At 39.1% G+C, this 26,302-nt stretch overlaps 3 protein-coding genes and 1 pseudogene across 5 annotated transcripts; 3 read left to right on the top strand and 1 right to left on the bottom strand.

Annotated features, from left to right (window-relative positions):
• Positions 1–397: 397 nt before the first annotated feature.
• LOC108511893 (zinc finger BED domain-containing protein RICESLEEPER 2-like) lies at positions 398–4,371 on the bottom strand (annotated as a pseudogene).
• Positions 4,372–8,152: 3,781 nt separating this feature from the next.
• LOC103723712 (uncharacterized) lies at positions 8,153–9,409 on the top strand. Its single transcript, XM_008814722.6, has one exon. It carries the CDS (start codon positions 8,251–8,253, stop codon positions 8,668–8,670), a length of 420 nt encoding a protein of 139 aa, XP_008812944.4. The 5' UTR covers positions 8,153–8,250; the 3' UTR covers positions 8,671–9,409.
• Positions 9,410–11,460: 2,051 nt separating this feature from the next.
• Positions 11,461–17,201, top strand: LOC103723710 (large ribosomal subunit protein eL24-like). Of its 2 annotated transcripts, XM_088705589.1 has the most exons (6): positions 11,552–11,598; positions 14,832–14,891; positions 15,223–15,298; positions 15,612–15,713; positions 15,818–15,966; positions 16,830–17,201. In XM_088705589.1, coding segments are annotated over exons 2-6 (483 nt in total). In that variant the 5' UTR covers positions 11,552–11,598; positions 14,832–14,889; the 3' UTR covers positions 16,984–17,201. The 2 variants fall into 2 exon arrangements, with proteins under 2 accessions (XP_008812941.1, XP_088561715.1); XM_008814719.5 differs by lacking the exon at positions 14,832–14,891 and having other exon boundaries at positions 11,461–11,598.
• On the top strand, positions 11,552–24,891 carry LOC103723709 (large ribosomal subunit protein eL24-like). Of its 2 annotated transcripts, none has more exons than XM_088705590.1 (6): positions 11,552–11,598; positions 22,526–22,566; positions 22,955–23,056; positions 23,168–23,316; positions 24,195–24,394; positions 24,494–24,537. In XM_088705590.1, the coding sequence occupies exons 3-5, from the start codon at positions 23,033–23,035 to the stop codon at positions 24,379–24,381; spliced, it is 360 nt and encodes a 119-aa protein (XP_088561716.1). In that variant the 5' UTR covers positions 11,552–11,598; positions 22,526–22,566; positions 22,955–23,032; the 3' UTR covers positions 24,382–24,394; positions 24,494–24,537. The 2 variants fall into 2 exon arrangements, with proteins under 2 accessions (XP_088561716.1, XP_008812939.2); XM_008814717.6 differs by lacking the exon at positions 11,552–11,598 and adding an exon at positions 19,307–19,392 and having other exon boundaries at positions 24,494–24,891.
• Positions 24,892–26,302: the final 1,411 nt, after the last annotated feature.

Raw genomic sequence — 26,302 nt, 5'->3', positions numbered from 1 at the left:
GCCCCAGAACAAGCAAAGTTAAACATTCTACGGATCTGTTAAAAACAATCATATGTTGATATTTTTAATAGTTCAACTCCATGAATAATGAAGACTCTTATTTATTATCAAAAGCTCTTAATCACACAATGGAAGAATTGTTTTCTGCATGCCGAGCCTATTCACACATGCAACGCAGCAGAAAAAAGCAAACATTAGATGGGGGTAGCATGAAGGCACACTCAAAATGACATCAGAAGCAACAATCATTTTGGTGATAAATGAAAAAATAGTATGCAAAAGTGACAAAAATCCAAGGCACACTCAAACAGACATCAGAAGCAACTCCTCAGTGTTCATTTATAAATGATTTTGGCGACAAATGATTTACAAATTTCTTTAGTAGAATTTACAAATTTCATTTGCCCAGGAGTCTTGCTCTCAGCTCCTCTGCCACTGCATCAATGAACTCCTCAGTGTTCAACCACTGGTCTCGAGTCACCCTGGAAGAGACGAAAAGGCTCGCATAAAATCATCTATTGTTTGATGGTTTATAACAGACGAAAGCTACAATTTTAGAAACAATAATAGTGACATGAGAGTCAGATGGTACTTTGGTCCATGATTGAGGAGAGCAAGATCTTTAGTCATCTTTCCAGACTCCGCAGTTCCAATGCAAGCAGCTTCCAGTTTCTCGGTAAAATCAAGTAGTCTAGCATTGTCATCTAGCTTTGCTCTGTTGAAAAACAAACATTTTGGAAAGAGATGAAAAGGCTCGCATAAAATCATCTGTTGTTTGATGGTTTATAACAGACGAAAGCTACAATTTTAGAAACAATAATGGTGACATGAGAGTCAGATGGTACTTTGGTCCATGATTGAGGAGAGCAAGATCTTTAGTCATCTTTCCAGACTCCACAGTTCTAATGCAAGCAGCTTCCAGTTTCTCGGTAAAATCAAGTTGTCTAGCATTGTCATCTAGCTTTGCTCTGTTGAAAAACAAACATTTTGGGATTCAGAATTTTCATCTAAATGATGTAGGGGCTGAAACCTAGGCGACCACAGTGCTAATGAAGTAGAACACGGTTATTTAATTAGGTGAATGCTAAAATTATGGATATACATATCGCGTTTCTCTAGAACAGACAAAAGAAACATGAAGACCTTACAAATTCTTGAAATACAAACTGTGAAAACAAATAAACAAATTCTTGAAATACATATTAGGAAAAACAAATAAAAAGAAATATTTCCAGTTAGTGCTTGCAGTTAGAACCACTACAATAATCCAAAAGAAAGCCGAAGATACCTGTGTGCAAGCCCTCGTGACCAAGCAAAGATTGAAGCAATGCTATTTGTATTGGTTTCACCTCCTTTTTGGCGAACCCTGTAATGATGGGTTACTGACTTACTGTGCCATGTGCAATGCTACTTGCCAATTCATATTCTAAAACTACCAGGCATGCTATTCCTACCATGAATGGATTCTAAATTTCTAATAAAACCACAGTTCAATACAGAAATATAAAGACAAATAATTTCCACAGACAAGAAACCAAATTTGCTTTAGAATATGAATACCAAATTCCAACATACCAGTACTGATATCATTAGACCAAGGGATCCAAAACCTGGAAATACAGGGGGGGAAAATCTGGTGACTGAGACAATGTGTTAGTGGTGTCAATGTGTCATCAATCATCCCAGTAAAATGAAAAAACTAGGGTTCATTAAAAACTAGACCTGCATGAAGAATAGCTAAGAAGGAGAGTGCTCAAAAAGAAACAACATTTAAAAGAGCTGACGAAGAGCTGACATAGTACAAAAAGGGAAAGCAGAAGATATTCATGTAGAAGGATGAAGCTCAAAAGTTGAACCAATTTTTCACAGAATTTTTCAAAGCAAAATTCAACCCCATATGACAATCCAAAAAGGATGCATCATAGCATCAGCATCATATTCAGTGAATTTTAGAATTACATAACTAAGAACATGTATAATGAACCACAATTTTCTTCATCCATTCGACCATAGCTAAAGGATCACCCGCACGGCAGAAACAATCAAGAACATCAATTAAGATAGATTACCACCATCCTGCATAACTCAAAGAAGCAATATGAGATGATGCAAATTAGAGAATTCAAATGTCAACATTATAATGAAGATGATTGTTACTACTTACTAGCGTAAGCTAATCATCGGTATTAATATAAATAACAGTTTCGTAATCTTCAACCTTGTATTTTGTATGAGGAGGTGGAATATCTACAAATGAAAAAAATACGAAATTAAAAATCTCAAAGTTTTTAAGCACTAGTACAGCTGGTACATGATAAAATTTATGAATGTTGTAGAAATTGAACCTGCAAGATGAGGCAAGCTATCTCGAAGCCAATCTTGTGCGCATATCAATACCTCAACCGTATTCGGAGATAGACTGCTACGAAAATCATCCAAAACCCTGCCAGCAGTGCTGAAGGCAGACTCAGATGCAACGGTAGAAACGAGAATTGCCAAGATATCACGTACCATCCTAGACAATATTGGATATTTTGATTCATTGAATTTCCAATACTGTAGAATGTCAAAATTTTGATCTTCTAATGGATGAACCTGCTCCAAAAAATTAAATGGCAAGTCATTTTTATTAGAATTATTGACTAATAATTTAATGTAAGCATCCAAATTAGAGATCGTAAAATACCTTCTCTTCCAAATAGGTCTCTAATTCTGACTTCGATGGTTGGATAACTTGTACTCCGTGGATGAATTCTTTATAGCAATGCATAAAACGATTCTCATCTCTTCCACCTTGGGATGTAGACACCCTCTCATCCACTTGAACAAGAGAGACATTTGTGCCATATAAAATTGCATAATTATCATAAAAAGTTTGAAGAACTTCACGCACTTTGTTAATCTCAAATGAAGCACGATCACCATTACCATGGATTGTCTGAAAGCAATAAATAATGAGATTCATCTTATGTCTTGGATCAAGAACAACCCCTACAGCAAGAATGTGAGAGCATTCCTTCCAATACTTGTCAAATTTTTCTTGCATCTTTAAAGCCATCATCATCACAACTGCATTTGAACTCCTAGATTCTTCAATCAAGAGCATATTGATTCTCCAAATTTCATGAAATACAAATTTGCAGTTGGATTTTTTGTTTGTGAAAAAACTTCAGTTATAAGATGAAAAACCTTTAAGAAGTTACAAATAATAATGCCTTAAGACCAATCTTCCTCAGTTGGCGCATTATCAAAATTAGGATCCCGGGCCACAAGTCGCATAAATACATCCTTGAATTCTATAGCATCATATGTAGAATTCCAACGAGTATGTACATCTATGCATATCCTTTTCTTACCATTCATCTTGAACTGTTTCACAATTTCCATAAACAATTCCAACCTTCCTTGAGATGATTTTATATATTTAACAGCCTCACGGATCCTATGAATAGCACCCTCCACTACCTTCAACCCATCCTTCACAATCAAATTAAGAATATGTGCACAGCAACGCACATGAAAGAATTTACCATCCAAAAGTAAATCTTTTCTAAATTATTTTTGAAGTTCTGTTGCTACAACTGTATTTGCTGACAAATTATCAAGAGTGATTGAACCCAACCTTTTCTCAATATTCCAAGATAAAATATAGTTAGCTATAGCATCACTAATGACTAAGCCTGTGTGTGGTGAAGGAACCAACTTAAAATTGATAATATGGTTTTTCAGTTTCCAATCATTAGTGATGTAATGTGCAGTGAGACACATATATCCCAATGTTTGATTTGATGTCCACATGTCCGATGTTAAGCTGATTCTTCCACAATTTGTCTTGAACAAATCTTCAAGTCTTCGTTTTTCCTTTTCATAAGTTTTAAAGCAATCAGAAGACAATGTTGTCCTTGAAATAATATGAAATTCTGGTCTAAGGTTCCTAATAAACATCTGAAAGGCTGGATATTCAACTGTTGTAAATGGCATCTCTTGTAGAATTACCATCCTTGCAAGGTCCTCACGACTTCTTTCCTGATCAAATGAATAGGGAACTAATTCGTTCAATGGAACACCATCTTTCGAAGTCACAGTGCCTATTAATATTTTCTGTTTCTTATCATGAAATTTTTTTGCCTTAATATTTGTATGCTTGTGAAGATGACTTGTCCCATTTTTTGGATCAGCTGAAAAAATAAAATGATAATAATTGCATCTAGCCTTGTCTTTTTGGTTTTGTACCTCAGAATAGTGATTCCATATCTCCGATCTCTTTCTTTTGTTCGTTTTAGAGCTATCTGTATTAGAAGGCTCTATAGCTTGAGAACTAGCACAACGAAGTACACTTGAAACTTCAACCATGTTTTCATTGCTATCCATCGTAGACATTAATCTATTTTGCATAGAAATCAATAAAAATGTATGAGCATAAAATGCAACTTTATAGATGCATATAATCTAAGCTTTATAATGTCTATCATGTTATTGCACGCATAAAAAAATCATGATCAGTTTATCTACAAAATTTAAGCTATGAACAACATTTCAGTATTTCTGAAAGCTGAAGTAAATGCCATGTCATGTAGTTAACTGTTCAAAATTACTGACAAAGTGACACTACAGACTTCATATAACTAAAGCATACTTCATATAACTAAAGCATCTTTTAAATAGTTATAAAATGGAGGTAAATATGATTACTAAAGCATTAAGAAACTTAAAATATAGTGCACATAAAAATGAAGACCAGGTGAGAACCAAAATGATATTCGGCCAGCCCATGCAGTAACAGTCACCATGAATCTTTCAATTAAATCAGTAAATCATTATCTTCCCTCAAAGATACTCATACTATTTCCTTGAGATAATCCCATATTCAGCACTGCTGCACTAGTTCAGTCCCAACATCAAGTCCAGCCTTGTTAACCTGTTACAAGACAAGCCCCCCTCGTCGGAACCTCCTCCCGGCCTATGCTAAAAAAAATACAGAGGAGGGACATACCTTGGGACGACGAAGAATGGGGAGAGGGAGATCCGCGGAACGGGGAGCCGGAAGTCGGGAGATCTAGGGCACCGCCGCACCAGGCACAGAGCTGTCTTCTCTTCTCCGCCGCCGCAGCTCAAGATCTACTTATCCATTATCATAATAGAACAAGAATAGCATTAGCAAAATATTCTAAGAACGATTTGCAAGATATCAGGATGAAAAATATAGAGAGTAAAGAGGCCCAGACAAAGGCGACCAGCACCTGGTACAGGCGTGCAGCAAGGTCCTTGGGACGCTGAAGAATGGGGAGAGGCTGAGAGGGAGATCCGCGGAATGGAGAGCCGGAAGTCGGGCACGGCCACACAGAAGCGGTCTACTCTTCTCCACCGCCGCAGCTCAAGATCTAGGGCACAGGGCACCTGGGCACGGTCGCACGGGATCGAAAAAGAGAGGAAGGCGCTCAAGATCCAGGGCACCTGGGCTGCTGGGCACGGCTGCACGGGATCGAAAAGGAGAGGAAGGCTGGAAAGCGATCGAGATCTAGGGCACGGCCGCACGGAAATACGGGATCGAAAAAGAGAGGAAGGCTGAAGGCGAGAAGGCAGGATTTAGCTTTATATAGCAACGGGTCGGGTCGGATCCCGGGTCAAGATTGGGTGGACCCGACCCGACCCGAAAAATAGATCGGGTCTAAATTTAGGACCCGACCCGGCCCCGCGGGTCCTAAAATTCGGGTCAGGTCGGGTCGGGTCCCGGGTCAACCCGACCCATTTGCAGCCCTAGGTAGAGACGGCCCTTTACAATGCATCATAGGAAAAATATATTGTTAATCACATCAAAAAATTTGAACTATTTAAATTTTTTTATTTTTTTAACATTAATTTGAGGCAATTAGATCATCAAACTTTCATATTTGTTCATTTCATACTCTGGTTGTGTATTCCGTGTGGCTGTTGGGACAGAGTTGTCACGTGATATCATGTGACATGTTGATGTAGAGAAATTTTTATCCTCTATTTTGTCTTCCTTTCAGTTAGGTTTCAACTTTCATTCCCATCCAAATTCTATCTCTCCTTTTTGGAGATTCATGATGGCTATGAGACTTGTGGCGGTATTTTTCTATGGTGAAGTGATCAATTGCCGAAAGAGAGAGAAAAAAAGAGGAGATAGATTACATAAGAAAAGATTGTTCATTGATAATGATGATGGTGTTCAAGTGATTGGATCTAAGCATTTATTTTTTTATGTTTATTCTTTCTTTCTTGGATTTTTGCTGTCACAATTTGTCATTTGAGGGAGAAAGTTGAATAATTTTAATTTGGAGGAATGGTATTTAACCACTAGTTTTTTTTTCGTGTTCTCACTTTCTCACTCAAGAAGTTGGATCGATAAGGATTGAGATGTGAGGTTTTTTTGAGTTTACTTTTTGAGGTTCTTTGTTTTATGTATTGCAATCAGAAATAGTTTGATGTTTAGTATTGAATTTACTGGTAATCACTGGTTGAAATTTCGAAGTGTCCGTAATGGATTAGTGCTTCCTAATGCCCTGAATATTATCATATAGATTGTCAAGAGAAAAAAAAACTTTTAGGAGCCCCCAAGTAACGAATTGGAACCATTGTCATATTTCTCCATTTCTGTTTCCATGTTTCTTCATTTTTTAATTCCATTGATTGAGTTTTGAATAAGAAAGAAAGATCGAGAACACTACAATAATTTTAGCATTTTTGCTTCTTCTTTCCTTTTTTTTCCTTCATCGATCAATAAAAATATTATTATGATAAGCGGCTACGTTGTGAGCTTAGAGATGGGCTAGGTTGGATATTATGAATGTCATATTTTTCTTCCAACTCTCCTCTTTTTTCTCACTCTTACTACTCACCTCGTAGCCATTGCCAATTTCTAATCGCCGGACGGCAAGAAAGGATGGAATTGAGAAATAAAATTCCAGCTAAAAGAGGGGAGAAAAGAGGGAAAGAGGACTTTAGGACCTTTTTTTTATACATCAGCCAAGAAAAAGATAGATCATCAACTTTTAGCAAGCTACATGATAGCATGTGGCCACTCCATCATGGCAGCCAAACAAAATTTATTGCCAGAGAGTTCGAATTTAAAAAAGATTGAAAGCTTGATGGCCTGACTATACTAAATTAAAATTTAAGAGAAAATCAAAAACCTCCAAATATTTTAGAGTTTTTGATGTGATTAATTCAAAAAATATACTATTCCTTTCAAGCCAATGCTCTATAGGGATTGGAATCTAGGAAAGCATATGAATCCTTAAATAGATCTATAGATAGATATCAGTTTCTATCGATAAAGAGTCACATAATTATTTAGACCCAAAATATGTTCAGCATCAAATGTTTATATTAGGGTAGTGTTGACAAATCTATTAGGCATGCAAGGGTTAGGTTCATGAGACCTGACTTGAGATTGGGATCATTTCCCATCCAATATAGATCCAAGAACCAAGTTTGTTTCCCTAAGACCCATGACCCATGCCTACTCCAAGCAAAAGACTCAAGTAGGTATTCTTTTTTTGCCCTTTTTCTTTCCAAACATCAATGGGCCCACTTTAACGTTCTGTACAATGGAGAGTGAAAGTGCTGGGCTATGAACAGCCTAATTACGCTATTTTTCTTTAATATAAAAGCGACTCACACGAGATGCACGTGAGTGCACTCAAAAATATTGGAAAGAAAAAATTGAGAAAGGGAGAGATTAGAAGAACTTTTTTGAATGGAGCACGATATAAGAGACAACCTAATCAGCAGTACTATTCGCCTCCGATAAACAAGAGTAGTTCGGAAAAAAAAATAAATTTTTCTTCGAGACTGCAGATATTTCGATGCGACAGATGTCACTAGCTAAAAATTTATTTTTTTATTTAAAATTACGCCATTTAAACCTCATCCTTACAAGAAAACACGAAAGGATTAAAAAAAGACCACGCCCGGAACAATATTTTGGAAACGTCAGCTTGTGGGAAACACCAAGAAGGTTCCCTCCAAGCAATTCTTTAACCCTTCGCGAAATAAGGCGGAGAAACAGCGATACATCGAGGTGGGCCGTGGGCCCTACATAAGAGCTGGAGCCCACGCAGCGTCACCACGGCGACGGATGCCACACTCAATCCCTTCCTCCCACCGGATGACGCCATTTTAGCTCGCAGTGTGCTCACGACGACTCCAAGTCTCCACCCCACCAAAACCTCTTTATCTATAAATTCCCCTCCCCGTCCCCCACCAAAGCCTCTTAGCCAAAGACCAATGGAAGAACTCCAGGAGGCTGATGTTTGGTGGCCCGACGGCGGCGACGACGACGGCACCGTCTTGAAGAAGCAACCATCCACCGGCCGGCAGCAAGCTCGACGGAAGGAGTCGGCTCCGGTCGACATCCCCAAGGCCAGAGTTGCCGGTGCAAGTCGTTCGTGGGCGCCGCGGTGCAGCTTCCACGATTCTTACAACAACAGCGTGCATGGAGATTATAATGATGATGATGATGATGATTTCGGCAACAACAGCAGCGATGAGAGGATTCATCCTCACGTCATCGTGGCTCGAAGAACATCGGACAGGATGGCGTTCTCGGTGTGCGTCGGCAAAGGCAGGACGCTCAAGGGACGGGATCTTTACCGAGTCAGGAACGCCGTTCTCCGGATGACCGGGTTCCTCGAGAGAGAACATTAGTATAAATCCAAACAGTTTGCAAGAGAACTTTGTACTATATTCATTAATTTTTCCTTGCTTATACTATCGATATGTGGAATGGTTCTAAGTCAACATTGGCATCCATTTATTATTATTAGTATTAATCACTGCTACTACATGTTGTTTAGAAAGGACGTATAGGTAGACATTAGGGCCAGTAGCGGTGTAGCTTTTCAGGCCAATCATGTTTATAGAAAGGTTAATGGAGTCGCAGATTAGATGACCTCGTATGCGGTCGATCACTCCGTAAAAGCCCTAGAGGAAGTTGCCTAGAAGCGCTCCTCATCCATTTTAGCGAAAAAAAAAATATTTATGTGGAAGTGTGAAGAAATGTAATATGACTTTTAAAATGGAATTAGAGATGTGATCGTGCCATTGTGGACTTATAAATATCTGATTGTGAGCTAATTCCTTTGGAATTAAATACAGCGTAGAGAATCTTTGGATCTCATTTGAAGGAGCAGCGGAATCTTTCAAGCTGCACTCTTTGAATTTTTGGGTTAATTTATTAGCTCTTGTCTCAATATGGTTTAAAATTTTGATCTTTTTATTGGCTATGGGGAGGCAAGGAGTTAAGCAAGCAAATGCTTCCATTCAACGGGTTTCTTTGTGTTAATTAATTACTTTATTTATGGTTTGATTAAGGTTCTAGATGTCGTTGAGAAGAAAGGGAAGGAAGCAGTACAGTTGTACTGCAGACTATAACTTAATCTATCATTGACTTAGTTTACACAAATTTACCTCAACGACCCCTCGGAAATGTCTATAGGTTGAAGGAATGGATTTGGCCTTAGTTCTTGTTCTTGCACAACTTTCCATCCATCCATAACATCTTGACCCTCTACTCCACTATTTTAAAAAGAGTTTTTTAGATAAATATTCTTCTAAAAATTTAAATTTATGTGAATACCATCATCAAATTTATATTTATATTTTATCCTCATAAAATACTGTTTTTGTATAAATACCTCTAATATAACGATTCTTCTAACACCATTGATAAAAATCATATTTATTTTAATTAAAAATAAAATAAAAATTTAAAATTATTATTTTTTGTTTCTTATCGCGATCTTCTTATAAATATTTTCTTTTGCATATCTACCTATTATGGTTCAAATCTGGCCCGAGGGTGACCACGCCGGAGGAGTCGGAGGAGTTGCCGGGGTGTGGAAGGAGAGGACGGGGGCACCTCCTGCATGGCGATGTACCTGTATAAAGCCTCACCGGTGGGGTTCCAGTGAGGGCCCTCCGACGCTCAAGTTAGAATGAGGTATATTTGGTCCAGCCAAAAGTCCCTTAGGCATTATCTCACGAAGCTATTTATAGTCCCTGTAGGGGCATCCAGGTGGCGGAGGTATGGCCCGTTCCTATCATGAGTGGGGGTGGCGCGCAGCCAGAGCTTGCTTGTTGCGCGCAGTGTAGTCCGTTCTTGGCGACGATAAGGCGTTGATAGTCGTAGGAGGGTATGGCCAGAGTAGCATGGCGCAGTCCTTGACTGTCGTGAGCCAGCTGACTAAGCATGGCGTGGTGGCGTCACAATGTACGGCCACGTAGGAGGGCGCGAGTCTACACATGGGTGCGGCCGTTGGGTGGCATCATGCATTTGGCGACGTCGGCTTGACGGTTGCTGAGGTTAGCCTAACATCCTGGGTTCCGAGGTTTGCTCAGCAAAGCGCCCCGAGCTCAAGGTTTGGGGCGTACCGTTGGAGAGGGCACTCCGAGCTTGGTCGGGGCGGGTCGGCGAAGATAGGAGGCGCCCCGAGCTTAACCGGGGTGAGTCGGCGAACACAGGAGGTGCTTCGAGCTTGGCCGGGGCGAGTCGGCGAAGACAAGAGGCGCCTCGAGTTTGGCCGGGGCGAGTCGGCGAATACATGAGGCATTTGGCTGGGGCGAGTCGGCGAATACATGAGGCATTTGGCTGGGGCGAGTCGGGGAACACAGGAGGCGCTCCGAGCTTGGCCGGGGCGAGCGGCGAACACAAGAGGCGTCCCAAGCTTGGCCGGGGCGAGTTGGCGAACACAGGAGGCGCCCCGAGCTTGGCTGGGGTGACTCGACTAATACAGGAGGCGCCCCAAGCTTGGCCGGGGCAAGTCGGTGAATACAGGAGACGCCCCGAGCTTGAAGAAGTTTTTGGGGCGTCCCATGCTCGGGCGCGAAATGTCATCATGAGCATCAGAGGGTTGCTACAGGATGCGGCAGCGGAGAGATTTGGCTGAGGTCAGCTGTGCCTTCGGCGGAGTTTGGGCTCAAACTGGCTCTTGGCGGGGCTGATATCCAGCCCGGGTCGGTGTTGGGGCCCATTTGGCCGAAATTGAGTGGCCCCATCGTTGTGAGCAGGACAATCCATTTTGGCCCCCATCAGGAACATATGCAAAAATAAGGATAAAAATAAGTAGAATAGCAACACAAGTGTTTTTCGAAGATATACATGCAAATATCAATTTTGGGAGGGTATTCATGCAAAATTCGATATCTAGGAGAGTGCTCATGCAAAAAACCCTTTTAAAAATGTTCGAACATAGGAATGCGTTGCTAGAGAATTCAAGATCAAAAAATCAAAAAGGTTAAGTATTTTCAACCTAATCCATGAATTAGAGAAAAATTCAGTCCAAGTTTATTAGATTATTCAAACTGACCCTTAATTGTGATAATATTACGACCCCTCCAAACCGTTGCAACAACTGCTGGACTTATGTTTTTGGTCCACATTGGGCCAGATGACAATGGCCCGGCCCAAGAGTGGCCTCAGAGGCTCCGAATGAGAGAATGGCGTTTACGTAATTCTGAAAGTTGAGGAACTTGCAAGTCCCCATCTCTAGCTCTTATATCGTATCTAGGGTTTCTCGCTCATTAGGGTTCGGGTTGCTGGGAGAGAAGGCGAGACGCGGCAGCCATGGTTCTCAAGTATGTTTCTTGCATCGGCTTTCGGTTGATGATTTCTCCCATGTTTTCTCTCTTGATATCGGCGAACATCGCATAAAAATTTCGCTTTGTGCTGATATTTCCAAATTTTATGATGGATCTCGATTTGTGAGCTTTGTTTTGTAAAAGAATCATTTTTAAAACTTTTTTCTTTGCAAATGATTCGGTTCCAGTCAAATGTTCGAGTAAGTCACCTACTTTTGTTTGGGGTTGAGGTTTAGGTTAGATTATACGAGATCTTTCTTCTGTTATTGACCTGTTTGAGTGTGGAATTTTAGTTGGATGCGATTTGGAGGTCTAGGGTATGGTTAGGAGCTCCATCGTTTGATTTTTAATTGCTGCACAGGCTCTCAATCTTGGCTCGACATTTATGTAGATCAGAAGTTGAAAGTTAAGAAATTTGTGTGGAATCATGGTCTAGCTTTTCAGATTGGTGTTTGATAGATGCAATAATTGGGACAAAGTTGGATGGTTAAAGTATTACTTTAATTAAAGTACTATTTTTATTAGAGTGTTGTTGAAGGTTTGCTTTGAGCTCTAGCATTTTATTGGTGCTTCGTATCCGAATCTGAACAGCCCATTTAGTAATCTGGATTACAAGGGCGATAAGGTTTGGTAAGGAGACTTCCTACCCAGCAGAAGTGCCATTCTTGAGCATAATGACCGAGTCAGTGTAATCTGTGGCTGTTGGGGAGCTAAATGGTGAATGGCTTCAAGAGATAGTGTATTATAATGTGTATGGTAATCTTGTAGGGGATGGTATATGGTTCTTCATCTTTGTTGAGGAGGTTGGTAATTTGCTGAGATGGTAGATTAGGGCTTATCTTTTTGAATAGTGAACAAAGTCTTAACTGAATTAGAATTCTCATTTTGGAACAGGAAGTTCAATAAAATCCTACTCGTATTTTCTTTTAATCCCATAAGTTTCACTCCACTTTGCATTTTTCTGCCTATATCTATGTGCAGATTTCATGCATGTGATGACTGTATCGCTATGTTAGCAGTCATGTAATGACGGCATAGTCTCATAGGGCATGAACTGTGTGTGTGTGCCAAGGTGGTCTGGCAGCTAGACATCCCACCATTCAGGCAAGTGAGTTTGGCATTTGCAACTAGGCTAGGAGTTATATTATATTTTTTTCTTTGAATTTGAAAGTAAGAAGATACTTCTCTGATAGAAAATACTTCCTAACCTTTAAAGCGCTCAGGAAAATGATAAATTAGCATGAATATCTCATATGAACAATTAATTTGGCCTCAAGGTATTCTGGAAAATGCCAAAATTGGACTGAGTTTCTGACCATATATGATCAAAACCGAATTGTTTCTGGTTTTGAGTTTCAGATGAACTTCATATCATGATCAGGTAACTGTCTGTGTCATTCTTTTTCTTTTCTTTTTCGTGTACTTGCAAAATTAGGTATCTAGTTGTAGGTTTTTAGAAGTTGGGCTGCAGGGTGTTGACTTCTTTCGTCCTTCATTTTTTCCCCAATTTGCCACCTTTATTATTGCAATAAAATTAGGGATGCTGGATCTCTCCTATCCTGATGAGAAAAAAAACTTGTAGATTTCTCTTTATCGGTTGCTAAGTGTTGCAACCCCAGAAAACATAATGCCAAAGAGATGGATAACTTGGTAAATTTTGCCCTGCAAGTCCTGATCTTTTTTTTTTTTGGTTAGGACGGGTGTATCATACCTGACGGGTACGGATACATCCAATAAAGTCAAAAAATAGGATACCTCGGAGTGCCAAGGGCAACTCCCCATCTCCAGTCCACAATGGTATCTCCGGAGTGACAAGCTACATAAGCAGCCACCCAATCCGCGGCACCATTGGTTTCACGGTATACATGCTTGGCCTGAAAGGCCCCTCCAACCCTCACCATAGCCCAAATGTCCCAGAGCAATGGATGGTCACAACGGTTACCCCTTGGACCCCCCCTGATCCAACTGATAGCGGTGGTTGAATCACCCTTCAAGATGATGGACCTGGCCTGTAAAACGCACCGGGCATGGCGAAGGCCCTCCCAAGCAGCTCTCAGCTCCGCACTTGGAACCGAAGTGTCAAATAACTGACTGCTCCCAGCAGTCACAACCCTGGTAGACGAGTTCCGAATAACAAAACCCACACCTCCCCTCGTGCCACCGTCCAGGACTGACTCATCAAAGTTGACCTTGAGGAAGCTCAGGGGCGGGGGTTCCCTCTGATCATTTTTGATGAGGTGCATATCAAATTGCTCTTTCAAAGTTTTAGGATCCTTGCTAGAACCTCAACTTGATCTCAACCCTCACTAAATGTCCTAGGCAACTTTTTACAAGAGTGGCCTACCAGAGATGGGAAACTAGTTTTTGTGGAGCCAGTTCTGGCACATTTGTCGTATGGTGTCTGCTCACTGCAGGAAGGAAGTAGCCCTTAGAAATTCCCTGTTGTCAAAGGAGTCTCACAGAAGTAGGCACAGCTTAACATTATGAACTGTTCTCTGCAGTTAAAAACTGAAGTACACAAGGTTTAACATAATGAACTGTTCTCTGCAGTTAAAAATATCAAGCTGAGGTGCCAAATGAAAAAAAAAATGGTTCAATAGAAATGTTTAAGATGGAAAAATTAAATTATAAAGTGCCATTGTTGCTATTGCTAATCATCACTTTACTTCAAAATGATTTGTTATTCAGTTGGTCTTCTTTTAGATCTGTTACAACAGTGTTTTTCCCTACGTAAAGTGATCCAAGGTATGATACTTTTGATCTTATCTGTTTCTTTGGGGAGCTTTTATTGTTCTATCCTGAGCAATTCTATGCACACTCACTGTTTTGCCACCCACACATGCATGCACTTGTGTAATGCATTGACGCGGCAGCATGTGATTGGAAAAAAAAAACTATTTTAACATGGCTTGCTGGATTTCAAATCCATTGTCAATCATTCCCTACTTGAATAGTGCATAATAGTGTGTGGACATATGATTTCTCTTTTATCTTACACCCTAATAGCAGGAAACTTCTATTTTGGGGTGTGTCAGCTGTGCTGGAATCTCTTAGGAAACTAAATCCTGGACCCTTTTCTCAAGCACTTCCAATTCTAAATGTTTTCTGAGAGATTGCTTCCTCTGTTCCCTCTATTGTTCCATTTAACTAAGATTTTTGCACAACATTTGCAAAGATAATATTAGTTTTGAAGCTGGTAGCATATGTTACTGATGGAACATGCTTTGTAGGCTTAGTCTTCATGTGGACTAGTCTTCATATCAGTCGGCAGATGCTTGTTTCCAGTTAATGTAAAATTTTCTTAACTCCAATAATGCTTTTTATGCCCCTCTTTACTATTGTAATATCAGTACAACCATCAGGCCTTCAAGCCTTGTTGCATCTATTTGTTATCAGCTTTATGAATCCTTATCTAGCAAAACATTCCTATCTAGAGGTAGCCGTTTTTATTCATACTTTAGATTTAGTTTTTGTTAATAACTGATTATGCTTCTTACCCTTCATATTATAGATAACTATGAAGGACAGAATTGAAAAAGCTCCAAAATGAAGAGTCATGACAGAACTATGATTTTTGCCTGGTCTTGTCCTCATGGTTGTCAATATTTGAATCCTTTTCAGGACTGAACTTTGCCGCTTCAGTGGTGCCAAGATATACCCTGGTAAGGGTATCAGATTTGTCCGTTCAGATTCTCAGGTAATAAAAGTTGCAGTAGTGTTGCTTTGTTTGATATTTGAAATGGTTGTTGGTGCATCTTTCTGTTGTACAAGTGTAAAATGTTCTGCCTCTGTCTAACTGGTCCAATGGTAGATATACTCCAGTCCTATTAATGGAGGTCGAGTTCACATGCCTCAGTGTATTTATTGGGATTTGTTCTATAACTTGCAGAGGGGAAAAAAAACTGGAGCAACGGTTAACTTTCATTATAATATAAAATTGGTTTTTGTTTTTATAAGCCTTTACAAACCAAGTATCTTTTTTGACAAAACACCTTTGCTGGTTGTTGTAGGTCTTCCTTTTTGCGAATTCAAAATGCAAGAGGTACTTCCACAACCGACTCAAGCCTTCGAAGCTTACCTGGACTGCAATGTACAGGAAGCAACATAAGAAGGTAATCATTCCCCTCTGTGGTGCATGTGTATTTGTGAATCATTCTGGATGCTGCATGCTGCTATAGCTGGTCATTGGCATATGTATCTCTGCTTTCGATACCAGGATATCCATGCTGAAACTGTGAAGAAGAGGCGCCGAACTACCAAGAAACCTTACTCTAGATCAATTGTTGGTGCTACTTTGGAGGTGATTCAGAAGAAAAGAACTGAGAAGGCGGAAGTACGGGATGCTGCTAGGGAAGCTGCCCTTCGGTATGTTGTTTCTCTTTCCTAATCCTTCCCTCTGGCTTCATTACTCATTATCTGGTGTTAACGATTTATACTCTTCAGGTGGGAATTTTGACTTTTGGTTTCTAGATTGACATCATGGCTAATTGGGCATTCTGTGAACATTTGATTCTGTCTATTCGACATTTTTAAACATAATTATTCATAATGAATGCTTGACTTTTAGAACTCTTTTCAATTGCTTGCTGATTCTTGTGGGAAAAAAATATCGTGCTCACCCAGTCGTAACATGTTTCCACATTGCAAAATTACTTGGCATGTCAAGACACTCAGGGATGCATTGTGCAGTAAATATTAGCAAGTTTTGACAGTGCAAACACGGAGACATTATTATCATAAAACTACAATTTGAAAGTCTTTATTTACTAGAATGTGGTCAAGGAATTAATCTGAACTTTTATATTATATTTTACAGTTACTTTTTTGCTTCATGTTGTGTAATTCTACTGGCAAGAATCTTGAACTTCCAAATTACTATGTACATTGGAAGTGTTGTTAATTGTTTATGTTCATACATTCGCTTTTGAAGCATGTTAAAATATTAATTTGTTGAAATAATATGAAAGTCTGATAATATAAAAGAAAAGGTTGGATCAAGAATGATTGACCAGCTTCGTACCGAGTCCATCATGTAGGCAACTGCTTGAGGGCTATCAATTCAAATATTGATTCAACTAACGTTTTGTCAGGGTAGGGACCATCCCTTCAAGTATTGGATTTCTCTTCCTATTTGTTGCTTTGTCTTGTGTTTGACTATAATTTTCATAGCACACCTAACTATTCTACATTTACTTCATTTAAGAAACTCGAGTTTGTGATTCATGCAGCGAAATCAAGGAGAGGATTAAGAAAACCAAGGATGAGAAGAAGGCGAAGAAGGCAGAAGTGCTGGCAAAGACACAGAAAACTCAGGTCAAGAGCTTGCCCAAGGGGCCAGCACCAAAAGGCCCTAAGCTTGGAGGTGGTGGTGGAAGGCGCTGAACACCTGATATCACCAGTGGAAGAAAGACAATAGGACATTGAGTAAAACATGTTTCATTTACTTTTGTTCAAGTATTCAATCATGTTCAGTTTGTGCTGGTACTCACATAGTGTGACCCTTACTATGGTTGTAGCCCCCAGCAGCTCTTCTTAGCTACCCTGATGCTGCTTATATTCTACTACTTGGTTTATGAACTTGGGTATATTGTTTTGTTTTAGGTGGTATGCCTTTATCTAAATGGTCATTTAACCAGTTACGGTTCAGGCGATTGATTCGGGTCTGAGAAGGGGTGGGTTGGAGATAAATCTAATCTTTTTCTTTTTTATGTATTGCATAAAGTGGCTGTTCTAGGATTTGAACCCATGCAGTGGCCTCTTCTTATCATTGCGTCAAGCAATGGTCCTGCGGTAATGCTTGGACCTTTATTTATTCAAACTATGGTTTTTATCATACCGCAGGACGCTCAGGTGATGCCCCTGGAACTATGGTTTTTGATGCACATAACCCTGGTTATGGTTTATGTTCTATCTTTTTCTTGTTAATCATAGGTTGATTAGATCCATTAAATTAAAGAAAATATGACAGGTTGCAGAACATACCAAAGTCAAAAATAGGCCAATGGGGGAGATATAGAAATATAGAACTTGGTTTGTCTTTGTTTCAGAGATGCTCCATTAATGTGGCAAGCTTTTTCTCGAGGATTGATGTAAAGGTTTTAGAAGAAGATTGGAGTTACAAATGTTTTTTGGTTTGATGTAGTTATAGGCTACTGCTTCTTTGGTTTAGTAATTTTCTGGTAAAGGGCTGGGATGAGTGATGTTACAAACTCCGAGGATGATTCAACCTAAGAAGCTTCGAAGGGATTGGTAGGTTAGATTTATACCCTACGTTATGACGCTTGGTTTAGAATGCTGGCAATTGATATCAGATATCAGAAGGCAGAGAGGGAGGCTCCTTCCAATGCATGGGAGGGCAGGGGCTATTGGAGGTCCGCTAGCTATCAGTGGCAACTCATGAGCGCAAATGGTTTGCTTTAAGTAGGTTTGGATTTGATATAATTAGGTCATAAATAGATTAATTCGTCTAAATTTATTTCTTAAATGAGTTGGTTTCAGATTTAAATTTTTGATCTGCTTAATTCATTTTGGCCTATTTAATAATTGTGATAGGCTATAATCCGACCTGTTTAATCTATTTTAAATCTGCTTAATCATCTGTTTAATCTGTTTAAATTCATATATCTCGTTTAAAATTCATTTTATCTGTTTGACCTGTTTAATAAATAAGTTATGCGATTCGGATCATATTATCTATTTAATAAATATGTCGGATTTAGATTTGAAATTTTGATAGGTCGGATTTGGATTGATGAATTTTTGATCCAATCCATATCCAATCCGATCCGTATCTGACCCGATCCGATCTGATTGCCACTAGCAACCTAGTACTAGATTCCTGAGATCAGCAAGAAAATATTGAGCCGAACAAAACATGGTATTGCTTTGGAAAATGATCATTTGCAACCCAACCTGAAGTAACTATGCTCCAACCAGCATCTTAGGCCGAGTCGGTTTTCACACAAGCTAGCCCATACTAGGCCCCTTTCAAACGCTCTTAAAACTATAATGGCTCTTGGCCGGAGAGCTTTAATCCTCTAGTCCTCGAGTTGCAGTTCATACAAGTTCCATTTATAGTGGCCTGGGCCAAACAAAACCTACGGATTGTTTTGAAATGAGAGTTTTCTTTTGTAGCTGATTGTGTTCACCCTGACTCATTTTGGAATGAAAATAGGAATAAATAACTTCCATTCCAACCGTTTAGTTAAAAGGAGTTTTATTCCTATTCCAATTCTAAAATGAAATGGACATGCAAAATAGGAATGCCCCAACCACTAAAACTTAATTCCGACTCTTCTCTAATATTCAAATTTCATTCCGATTCTGATTCTAATCACGAATCAAATGTGTGGGGCATACGAGCAATCCGATTTTTGTTTCAATCCCCATTCTGATTTCGAATTGGATCGCGCCAACCAAATGTAAGTGATGCAACCCTAGGAGTTCTCTTCTTAAAACAGGACCGGTGAATGGATAAGATGTCTATAGTAGTTCTTTTAAATAAATCACATGCATTTTACCTATAAAAGGTACTTAATTATAATAATGTAACTTCCCTTAATTATAATAAGGTACTTACCCCTCCAAAGCAACCAGAAAAAAAAAAAAAGAAGATCATGGGCCGTATTGGGCCAGATAAGTGGCCCAGATGAAGACTGGGCACAGGCACCGATTGATAGAATGGTATTTAACGTAATTTTGGATATATGGCAAGCCCCCATTCTGAACCCTTAAATCGTATCTAGGACTACTGCTAATAGAAAGGAGGCGACCCACGGCTATGGTTCTCAAGTACGTTTAATCTGTATTGTCTTTGGATCGAATGTTTCTCTTATATATTCTCTCTCGAGATCGAGAAACATCGCATAAAAATTTCTTCTCGTGTGGTTTTTCACAAATTCTACGATAGATCTCGGTTTCTGAGCTTTATTTTCAAAAGAGAAAAAACACTTTTTTTTTTTTAATTTTTTCCTTCGCAGATAATTCGGCTACACTCAAATGTTCGAGTAAAGCAATTACTTTTGTCTGGGGGTAAAGTTTAGGCTAGATTAGACAAGATCTTACGTTTGAGTACGTCAAAAGTTGAAAGTTGAGAAATTTGAGTGGAATCATGGCCGAGCTTTTCAGCTAGGCGTTTGATTGACGCAATAATTGGGGCAAAGATTGATGGTTAGAGTATTACTTTAATTAAAGTATTATTATGTCTGAGTGTTGTTAAGCGTTTGTTTTAAGCTCCAGCATTTATTTGATGCCTCATATCTGCATCTGAAAAGCCCATTTTGGTAATCTCTATTACAAGGGCGATAAGGTTTGTTAAGGAGTTTTCCTGTTCAGCAGAAGTGCCACTCTTGGTGGAGCATAATTGACATTGTGAGTATAATCTAAGGGTCCTGGGGATCTAAGTGGTGAATGGGATCAAGTGATAGTGCATTGTTATGAGTATGGGAATCTTATCAGGGATGGTATATGGTTCTTCATCCTTGTTGAGGAGGTTGGCTTGATCTAGATGGAATTTGCTGAGATGGTAGATTAGGGCTCAAAGCAATCGAGTATTTTTTTTGAATAGAGAACAAATTCTGTAACGATTAAGAGTTCTTATTTATGTAACAAGAAGTTCAATAATATCCCACTCTTTTTTTTCCGAAGACTTTACCCCATGAGTTTCACTTGACTTCGCCTTTTTCTGCCTAAATCTATGGGCAGATTTCATGAATGTGATGAGCGTATCTTTATACTGGCAGCTATATAATAATTCCATGATAGAGCATGAGCTGTGTATGCTGAGTTGGTCTGACAATTAGACACCCTTCTCTTCAAGCAAGTCATTTTGGCCCTTTTGAAATTAGGCTAGGGGTTACATTATGTGATTCTTTAAATAAAAAAGGGTGTCTCAGTGCACGAGACTCCCTCTACTATAGAGTATGGGAAGGATTAGATGTAAAGAGCCTTACCTCTGCATGCAGAGAGGTTGTTTTCATGTTTTGAACCTATGGCACTCATGTCGCATGTGGCTGCACCAAGACCTGCCCTCTTAAATAAAACAAGGATGAATTTGGAACTACAATGATAGAAAATGCTTCCTAACCTTTAAAGTACTAAAGAAAATAATGTGTTAGCATGAATATCTCGTATGAACAATTAATTTGGCCCGATAAGTATTTTGGCAAATGCCGAAACTGGATTGAGTTTCTGATCAGATATGACCAAAACCGAATTGTTTCTGGCTTAGATTTTCAGATGAACCTCAAGCCGTGATTGGAACTTTGCATTGTCATTTTTCCTTTTCTTTTTTGCATACTTGTAGGAATAGGTTTCCAATTGTAGGGAAGTTTGGCTTGTGGGTGTTGACTTCTGTTCATCCTTCATTTTTCCCGTATGCCCCCTTTATTATTGCAATAAAATCTTGGGTTCTGGATCTCTCCTATCCTCACAAGAAATAACTTGTAGATTTCCCTTTACCGGTTGCTAAGTGCAGCAACACCAGAAAAATGCACTTAATTATCAATTGACATAAAATTGTTTTAGGATAAACATAATGTGAAAGTGATGGATAACATGGTAAATTTTGTCCTGCAAATCCTGCTCATTTTTAATGAGATACATATCTAAATGTTCTCTTTCAAAGTTTAGGATCCTTACCAGAACCTCAACTTGATCTCAGCCCTTATTAAATGTCCAGGCAACTTGTCACAAGAGTGGCCTACCATAGAACTTGGGAAACTAGTTATTTGGAGCCTGTTCTGACACATTTGTCATTTGGTGTCTGCTCATTGCAAACAGGAAGTAACCCTTAGAAATTCCCTGTTTTCGGACGAGTCTCGCTGAAGTAAGCAAGGTTTAACATTATGTACTGTTCTCTGCAGTAAAGAATATCGAGCTGAGGAGCCAGATGGAAGAAAAACTGGTTCGTTAAAAATGTTTAAAATGAAAAAATTAAATTATCAACTGCTGTTGTTGCTGTAGTTAATCATCAGGTTACTTCAAAATGATCTGCTATTCGATTGATGTCATTTAGATCTGTTACAACAGTTTTTGTCCAACATAAAGTGATCCAATGCATGATATTTTTTAGTTTGTCTGTTTCTTTGGGGAACTTTTGTCATTCTATTCTCTGGAGCTCTATGCCCATGCACTGTTTTCCATACACACACTCGTGTAATGCATCGACATGTCAGCATGTGATTGGACAAAAAATGAAATCATTCTAATATGCTTGTTGGGTTTTGAATCTCAAATTCATTTTCTATTGAAAATGAAATTATTTTATTATCCTTGTTGGGTTTTGAATCGCAAATTCATTTTCAGTCATGTTGTACCTTGTTAGTGCATTAGTAGTGTATGGGGGTAGGATCACTCTTTTATCTTATACCTAAATAGCAGGTAGCTTCCATTTCGGGGTGCAGCAGCTGCTTTGGAATCTCTTAGAAAATTAATTCCTGTACCATTTTCTTAGGCCCTTGCAATTCTATTTCTTTTTCTTTTTTTTTTTCTTTTTTTTTTTGCACAACATGAACAGGAGTATTGTTAGTTTTGGAGTTGGCAGCATGCGTTACTGATGGAACATGCTTTGTGGGCTTAGTCTTCATATCTATCAATTTTCAGATGTTTTATAGTAAATTTAAGTTTCCTTTACTCCGACAATGCCTTTTATGGCCCCCCTTTTGCTATCTTATTATAACTATAACATGTTGCAATTATTTGGTGGCAGCTTTATGGATCATCATCTGCCAATCATTTCTATCTAGAGCTACCTCTGATGTTATTCAAGCTTTAGAGTCAATTTTTGTTAATAATTGAATTCTCATATTATGGAAAACAATGAAGCAGAATATTGAAAAGTCTCTAAAAAGAGGGATATATGATAGTAATATGGATTTTTGCTTGGTACTATCCTTATGGTTGTCAATATTTGAATCCTTTTCAGGACTGAACTTTGCCGCTTCAGTGGTGCCAAGATATACCCTGGTAAGGGTATCAGATTTGTCCGTTCAGATTCTCAGCTAAATAAAATAAAAATTGCAAAACTGTTTCATTACTTGAAATTCCAGCTGGCTGTTGGTGCATCTTTCTATTCTACAAGTATGAAATGTTCTGCCTCTGGCTAAACGGTCCGGTGGTAGATATACTCCACTCCTATTAATGAGGGTTGAGTTCATATGCGTTGGTGTATATGTTGCAGTTTGTTATATAACTTTCAGAGGGAAAAGGAAAAAAGTTGGGGTGTATGGTTGTTAACCTTCATTATAATACAAAATTGGCTTCTGTTCTTATAAGCCTTTAAAAAAATACCAGGCCGAGTTCTCCTTCTTTATTTTCTAGCTTATCGACAAAACACCTTTGCTGGTTGTTGTAGGTCTTCCTTTTTGCCAATTCAAAATGCAAGAGGTACTTTCACAGCCGACTCAAGCCTTCGAAGCTTGCTTGGACTGCAATGTACAGGAAGCAACATAAGAAGGTAATCATCCCCCTATGCGGTCCACCGTTCACATGTATTTGTGAAACATTCTGGATACCACATGCTTCTATAGCTGGTTGTTGGCATATTTATCTCTGCTTTCTCTACCAGGATGTCCATGCTGAAACTGTGAAAAAGAGGCGCCGAACTACCAAGAAACCTTACTCCAGATCAATCGTCGGTGCTACTTTAGAGGTGATTCAGAAGAGAAGAACCGAGAAGGCAGAAGTACGGGATGCTGCCAGGGAAGCTGCCCTTCGGTATGTTGTTTCTTTTTTTTAATCCTTCTTCATTACTCATTATCTTGTGTCAAAAATATTGATCCTTCGGGCGGGAAGTTTGACTTTTTGGCTGTAGATTGACATCATGACTGACTGGGCATTCTGTTGACATCTGATTCTGTCTATTTGATATCTTCAAACATAGTTATTCACAGTAAATGCTTGACTTTCAAACTCTTCATTTGCATTTTTATTCTTGTTTGGAAAAAAGATTATCATGCTCAATGTGTCATATCATGCTTCATCGTTGCAAAATTGCTTATCATGTCAAGTCCTGCAGCATATATTATCAAGTTTGACAGTCTAAGCTTGAAGAAATACTGTTATGAAACAATAATTTGAAATGATCTTCATGAACTAGGACATGGGCGAGGAATTTATGTTCAGACTTATAGTTATATTTTCTTATCAAAAAAAAACTTTTATGTTATATACTTATATGTTACAATTATTTTTATGTACCATATTTTGTAATTCTACCAACAAGAATCATAAATTTACAAAACATATGTGTCTAGAAAGTGTTGGTGATTATGCTTACATTCACACCTATGCTTCAAGGCATGTCAAATGTCAAGTTGTTAAAATCATATGGATGTTTGGTGATATAAATGGGAAAGTTGGATCAAGAGTGGTTAGCTGGCTTTGTACTTTATCCATCACCCAGGCAACTGCTTTGGGGCTTTGTTTGGCAACTATGGTATTGAATCAACCAACTCTTTGCAGGGAGGGGGACCATCAATTCAATGTGGATACTCTTCCTATTTATTGCTTTATCCAGTTATTTGACCACAATCTCCAAAGCAGACCTAACTATGTTGACTTCGTTTGAAAAAATATCGTTGTAATTAATACAGTGAAATCAAAGAGAGAATTAAGAAAACCAAGGATGAGAAGAAGGTGAAGAAAGCAGAAACTTTGGCAAAGACGCAGAAAACTCAGACTAAGAGCATGCCCAAGGGGCCAGCACCAGAAGGCCCCAAGCTTGGAGGTGGTGGGGGAAAGCGCCGATTACCTAATATTTCTCTAGTGGAAGGAAAATAGGACAGTAGATTTAGTAAGCATGTTTCACTTTGTTTTTGAGTATTCAGAGATTTACGTGCTCATTTTCTGCTTGTATTTACATCTTTATTTTGACTGTTCTATGGTTTTGTAGCCCCCAACTGGAAACTTCAAGGCAATTTTGGTTAGCCACACTGACGCTCTGCTGTTCTGCTACTAGTTTGTCAACTTGGTTATATTATTTTGTTTTCGGTGGTGCGACATTATCAGAGACATGCTTAATGCTAGGGGGAACTACTTTCTATCCCAAAGGAGACAGGATTGAAACCCAAGTTATTGGATGCGGCAGCCCTATGATTTTATTAACTGCACTAGTTGGGTTCTACTATTCCTGAAGATTTTCAACCATGGTCTTTATCATATCGCAGGATGATCAGGTGATGCCTCTGGAACAGGTGGTTCTGAAGGCATTTCTGTACTTGATCCTGAGGGATAATCCAAATATACATTGAATAATTTTCAGGCAATTACATAAATCTAGGTTTTTCAGGATGGACTGAAATTAGCTGATACTATGTAGCAAGGCATGCCATATTGTACTAAACCGGATTGTAGGGAGCGCACCATACCGGTATCAAATTGGTACGCGGTATTGTGGTATGAGGGGCGTATCGATATTTGGTACACTGAATTAATTTTCATACTGAACGTACCGATACCGTAGCAGGGTGGCATCAATATGAGGTCTGGCATCGAGATGCCGTATTTTGCTATGTAGATTCTAAAAGTTGAAACATCGTGTACAAGATGCCAATTTTAGGCCAATTATGGTATGAAACTTGGACAATTGCCAATATTCTATAGGATGTATTTCGACTGCTGTGTCACGGGGGTGCTGCTGGTTCTTAAGCCGAGCACCAAAATCGTGATGTATGAAACTTTGACTGTGTGTTTTCTTGTTAATCTTAACTTGGTAGGTCATGCTCCAAAGTCAAAAACAGAGCGATTATGGAATTTCAGCCTTTGATAGGGAATCTGGAACTTTTTCTCATCCTTAATGCGTCTAACTTTTACTCTTGCATGGATAAAAGGTGGAAAAAGAAGAGTGAAAGTCCAAATGTTTTGTTTGATATGGTTTTATGCTACAGGTTGGTTGGTTAGTAATTGGTGTTTTCTCTGATGAAGATGGGGACGATACAACTTGAGAAGCTTCACAGGGATTAATAGTTTCATATTTAAACCAGACTCTCTAAACCGGAAAGCAGAAAGGGAGGCCCCTTTTGATGCATGGCGAGGCCAATTGGCGACCGTCAAGTTAACTAACCGCAATTATATGGCTGACCACTAATGACTCCTTGAGAGGTGACTCCAAAATTCTGTAGCTGTGTCGCTCATCAGTATTGCTGATTGTATTTTGGACAATACCACTCATCTCCCTATTCTGAAAAGGTCATCTATTTTGAGCTTTCCCAAATGCCTTTTCTTAAGAATAAATTATTGCCTGCATGGCATGCATCAGCACGACTATGCATGCAGCTAATTACAGCCGCTGGTTCTATAATGATGCATCGAGATGCATGCTGTGATTGGCTGCATGCATGCATAGCTATATGGTTCATACAGTATAGGCAATAATTTTTTCCTCTTAAGAGAATTGGAAGGTCGAGATGCTTCAGGATAAATTACTGCCCGCACGTTATGCGTCATCATGACTATGCATGTAGCTCATTACAGCCGCTGGTTCTATAATGATGCTTCGAGATGTATTTTGTGATTGGCTGCGTTCATGCATGGCTATATGGTTCATGCAGTGTAAATAATAATTTCTTCCTCTTAAGAAAATTGGAAGGTCGGGATGCTGGTGTGGCCTCTTACTATAAAACCCATCCTCTCCAAATGAGCACGTAATCTATCTTAGTGGCTGCTTAGTACACTATGCTAGAGTAGTAGTTGGAAAAAAAAG

This window comes from Phoenix dactylifera, chromosome 10 (assembly GCF_051530095.1).
Source record: "Phoenix dactylifera cultivar Ajwa chromosome 10, Ajwa_hap1_PhDact_Kaust_v1.1, whole genome shotgun sequence".
In the NCBI taxonomy this organism is placed as follows: domain Eukaryota; kingdom Viridiplantae; phylum Streptophyta; class Magnoliopsida; order Arecales; family Arecaceae; genus Phoenix; species Phoenix dactylifera.
This window is presented reverse-complemented; position numbering and strand designations above follow the sequence as displayed.

What these genes read in the sequence shown, in the direction of transcription:
- LOC103723712 (XM_008814722.6), top strand. Translation starts at nt 8,251, where the DNA reads ATGGAAGAACTCCAGGAGGCTGATGTTTGGTGGCCCGACGGCGGCGAC.
- LOC103723710 (XM_008814719.5), top strand. An exon ending in TTGTCCGTTCAGATTCTCAG is followed by an intron (nt 15,299 to 15,611) that starts GTAATAAAAGTT and finishes TGGTTGTTGTAG; the next exon opens with GTCTTCCTTTTTGCGAATTC. An exon ending in ACAGGAAGCAACATAAGAAG is followed by an intron (nt 15,714 to 15,817) that starts GTAATCATTCCC and finishes TTTCGATACCAG; the next exon opens with GATATCCATGCTGAAACTGT.
- LOC103723709 (XM_008814717.6), top strand. Translation starts at nt 23,033, where the DNA reads ATGTACAGGAAGCAACATAAGAAG. An exon ending in ACAGGAAGCAACATAAGAAG is followed by an intron (nt 23,057 to 23,167) that starts GTAATCATCCCC and finishes TTTCTCTACCAG; the next exon opens with GATGTCCATGCTGAAACTGT. An exon ending in GCCAGGGAAGCTGCCCTTCG is followed by an intron (nt 23,317 to 24,194) that starts GTATGTTGTTTC and finishes TAATTAATACAG; the next exon opens with TGAAATCAAAGAGAGAATTA.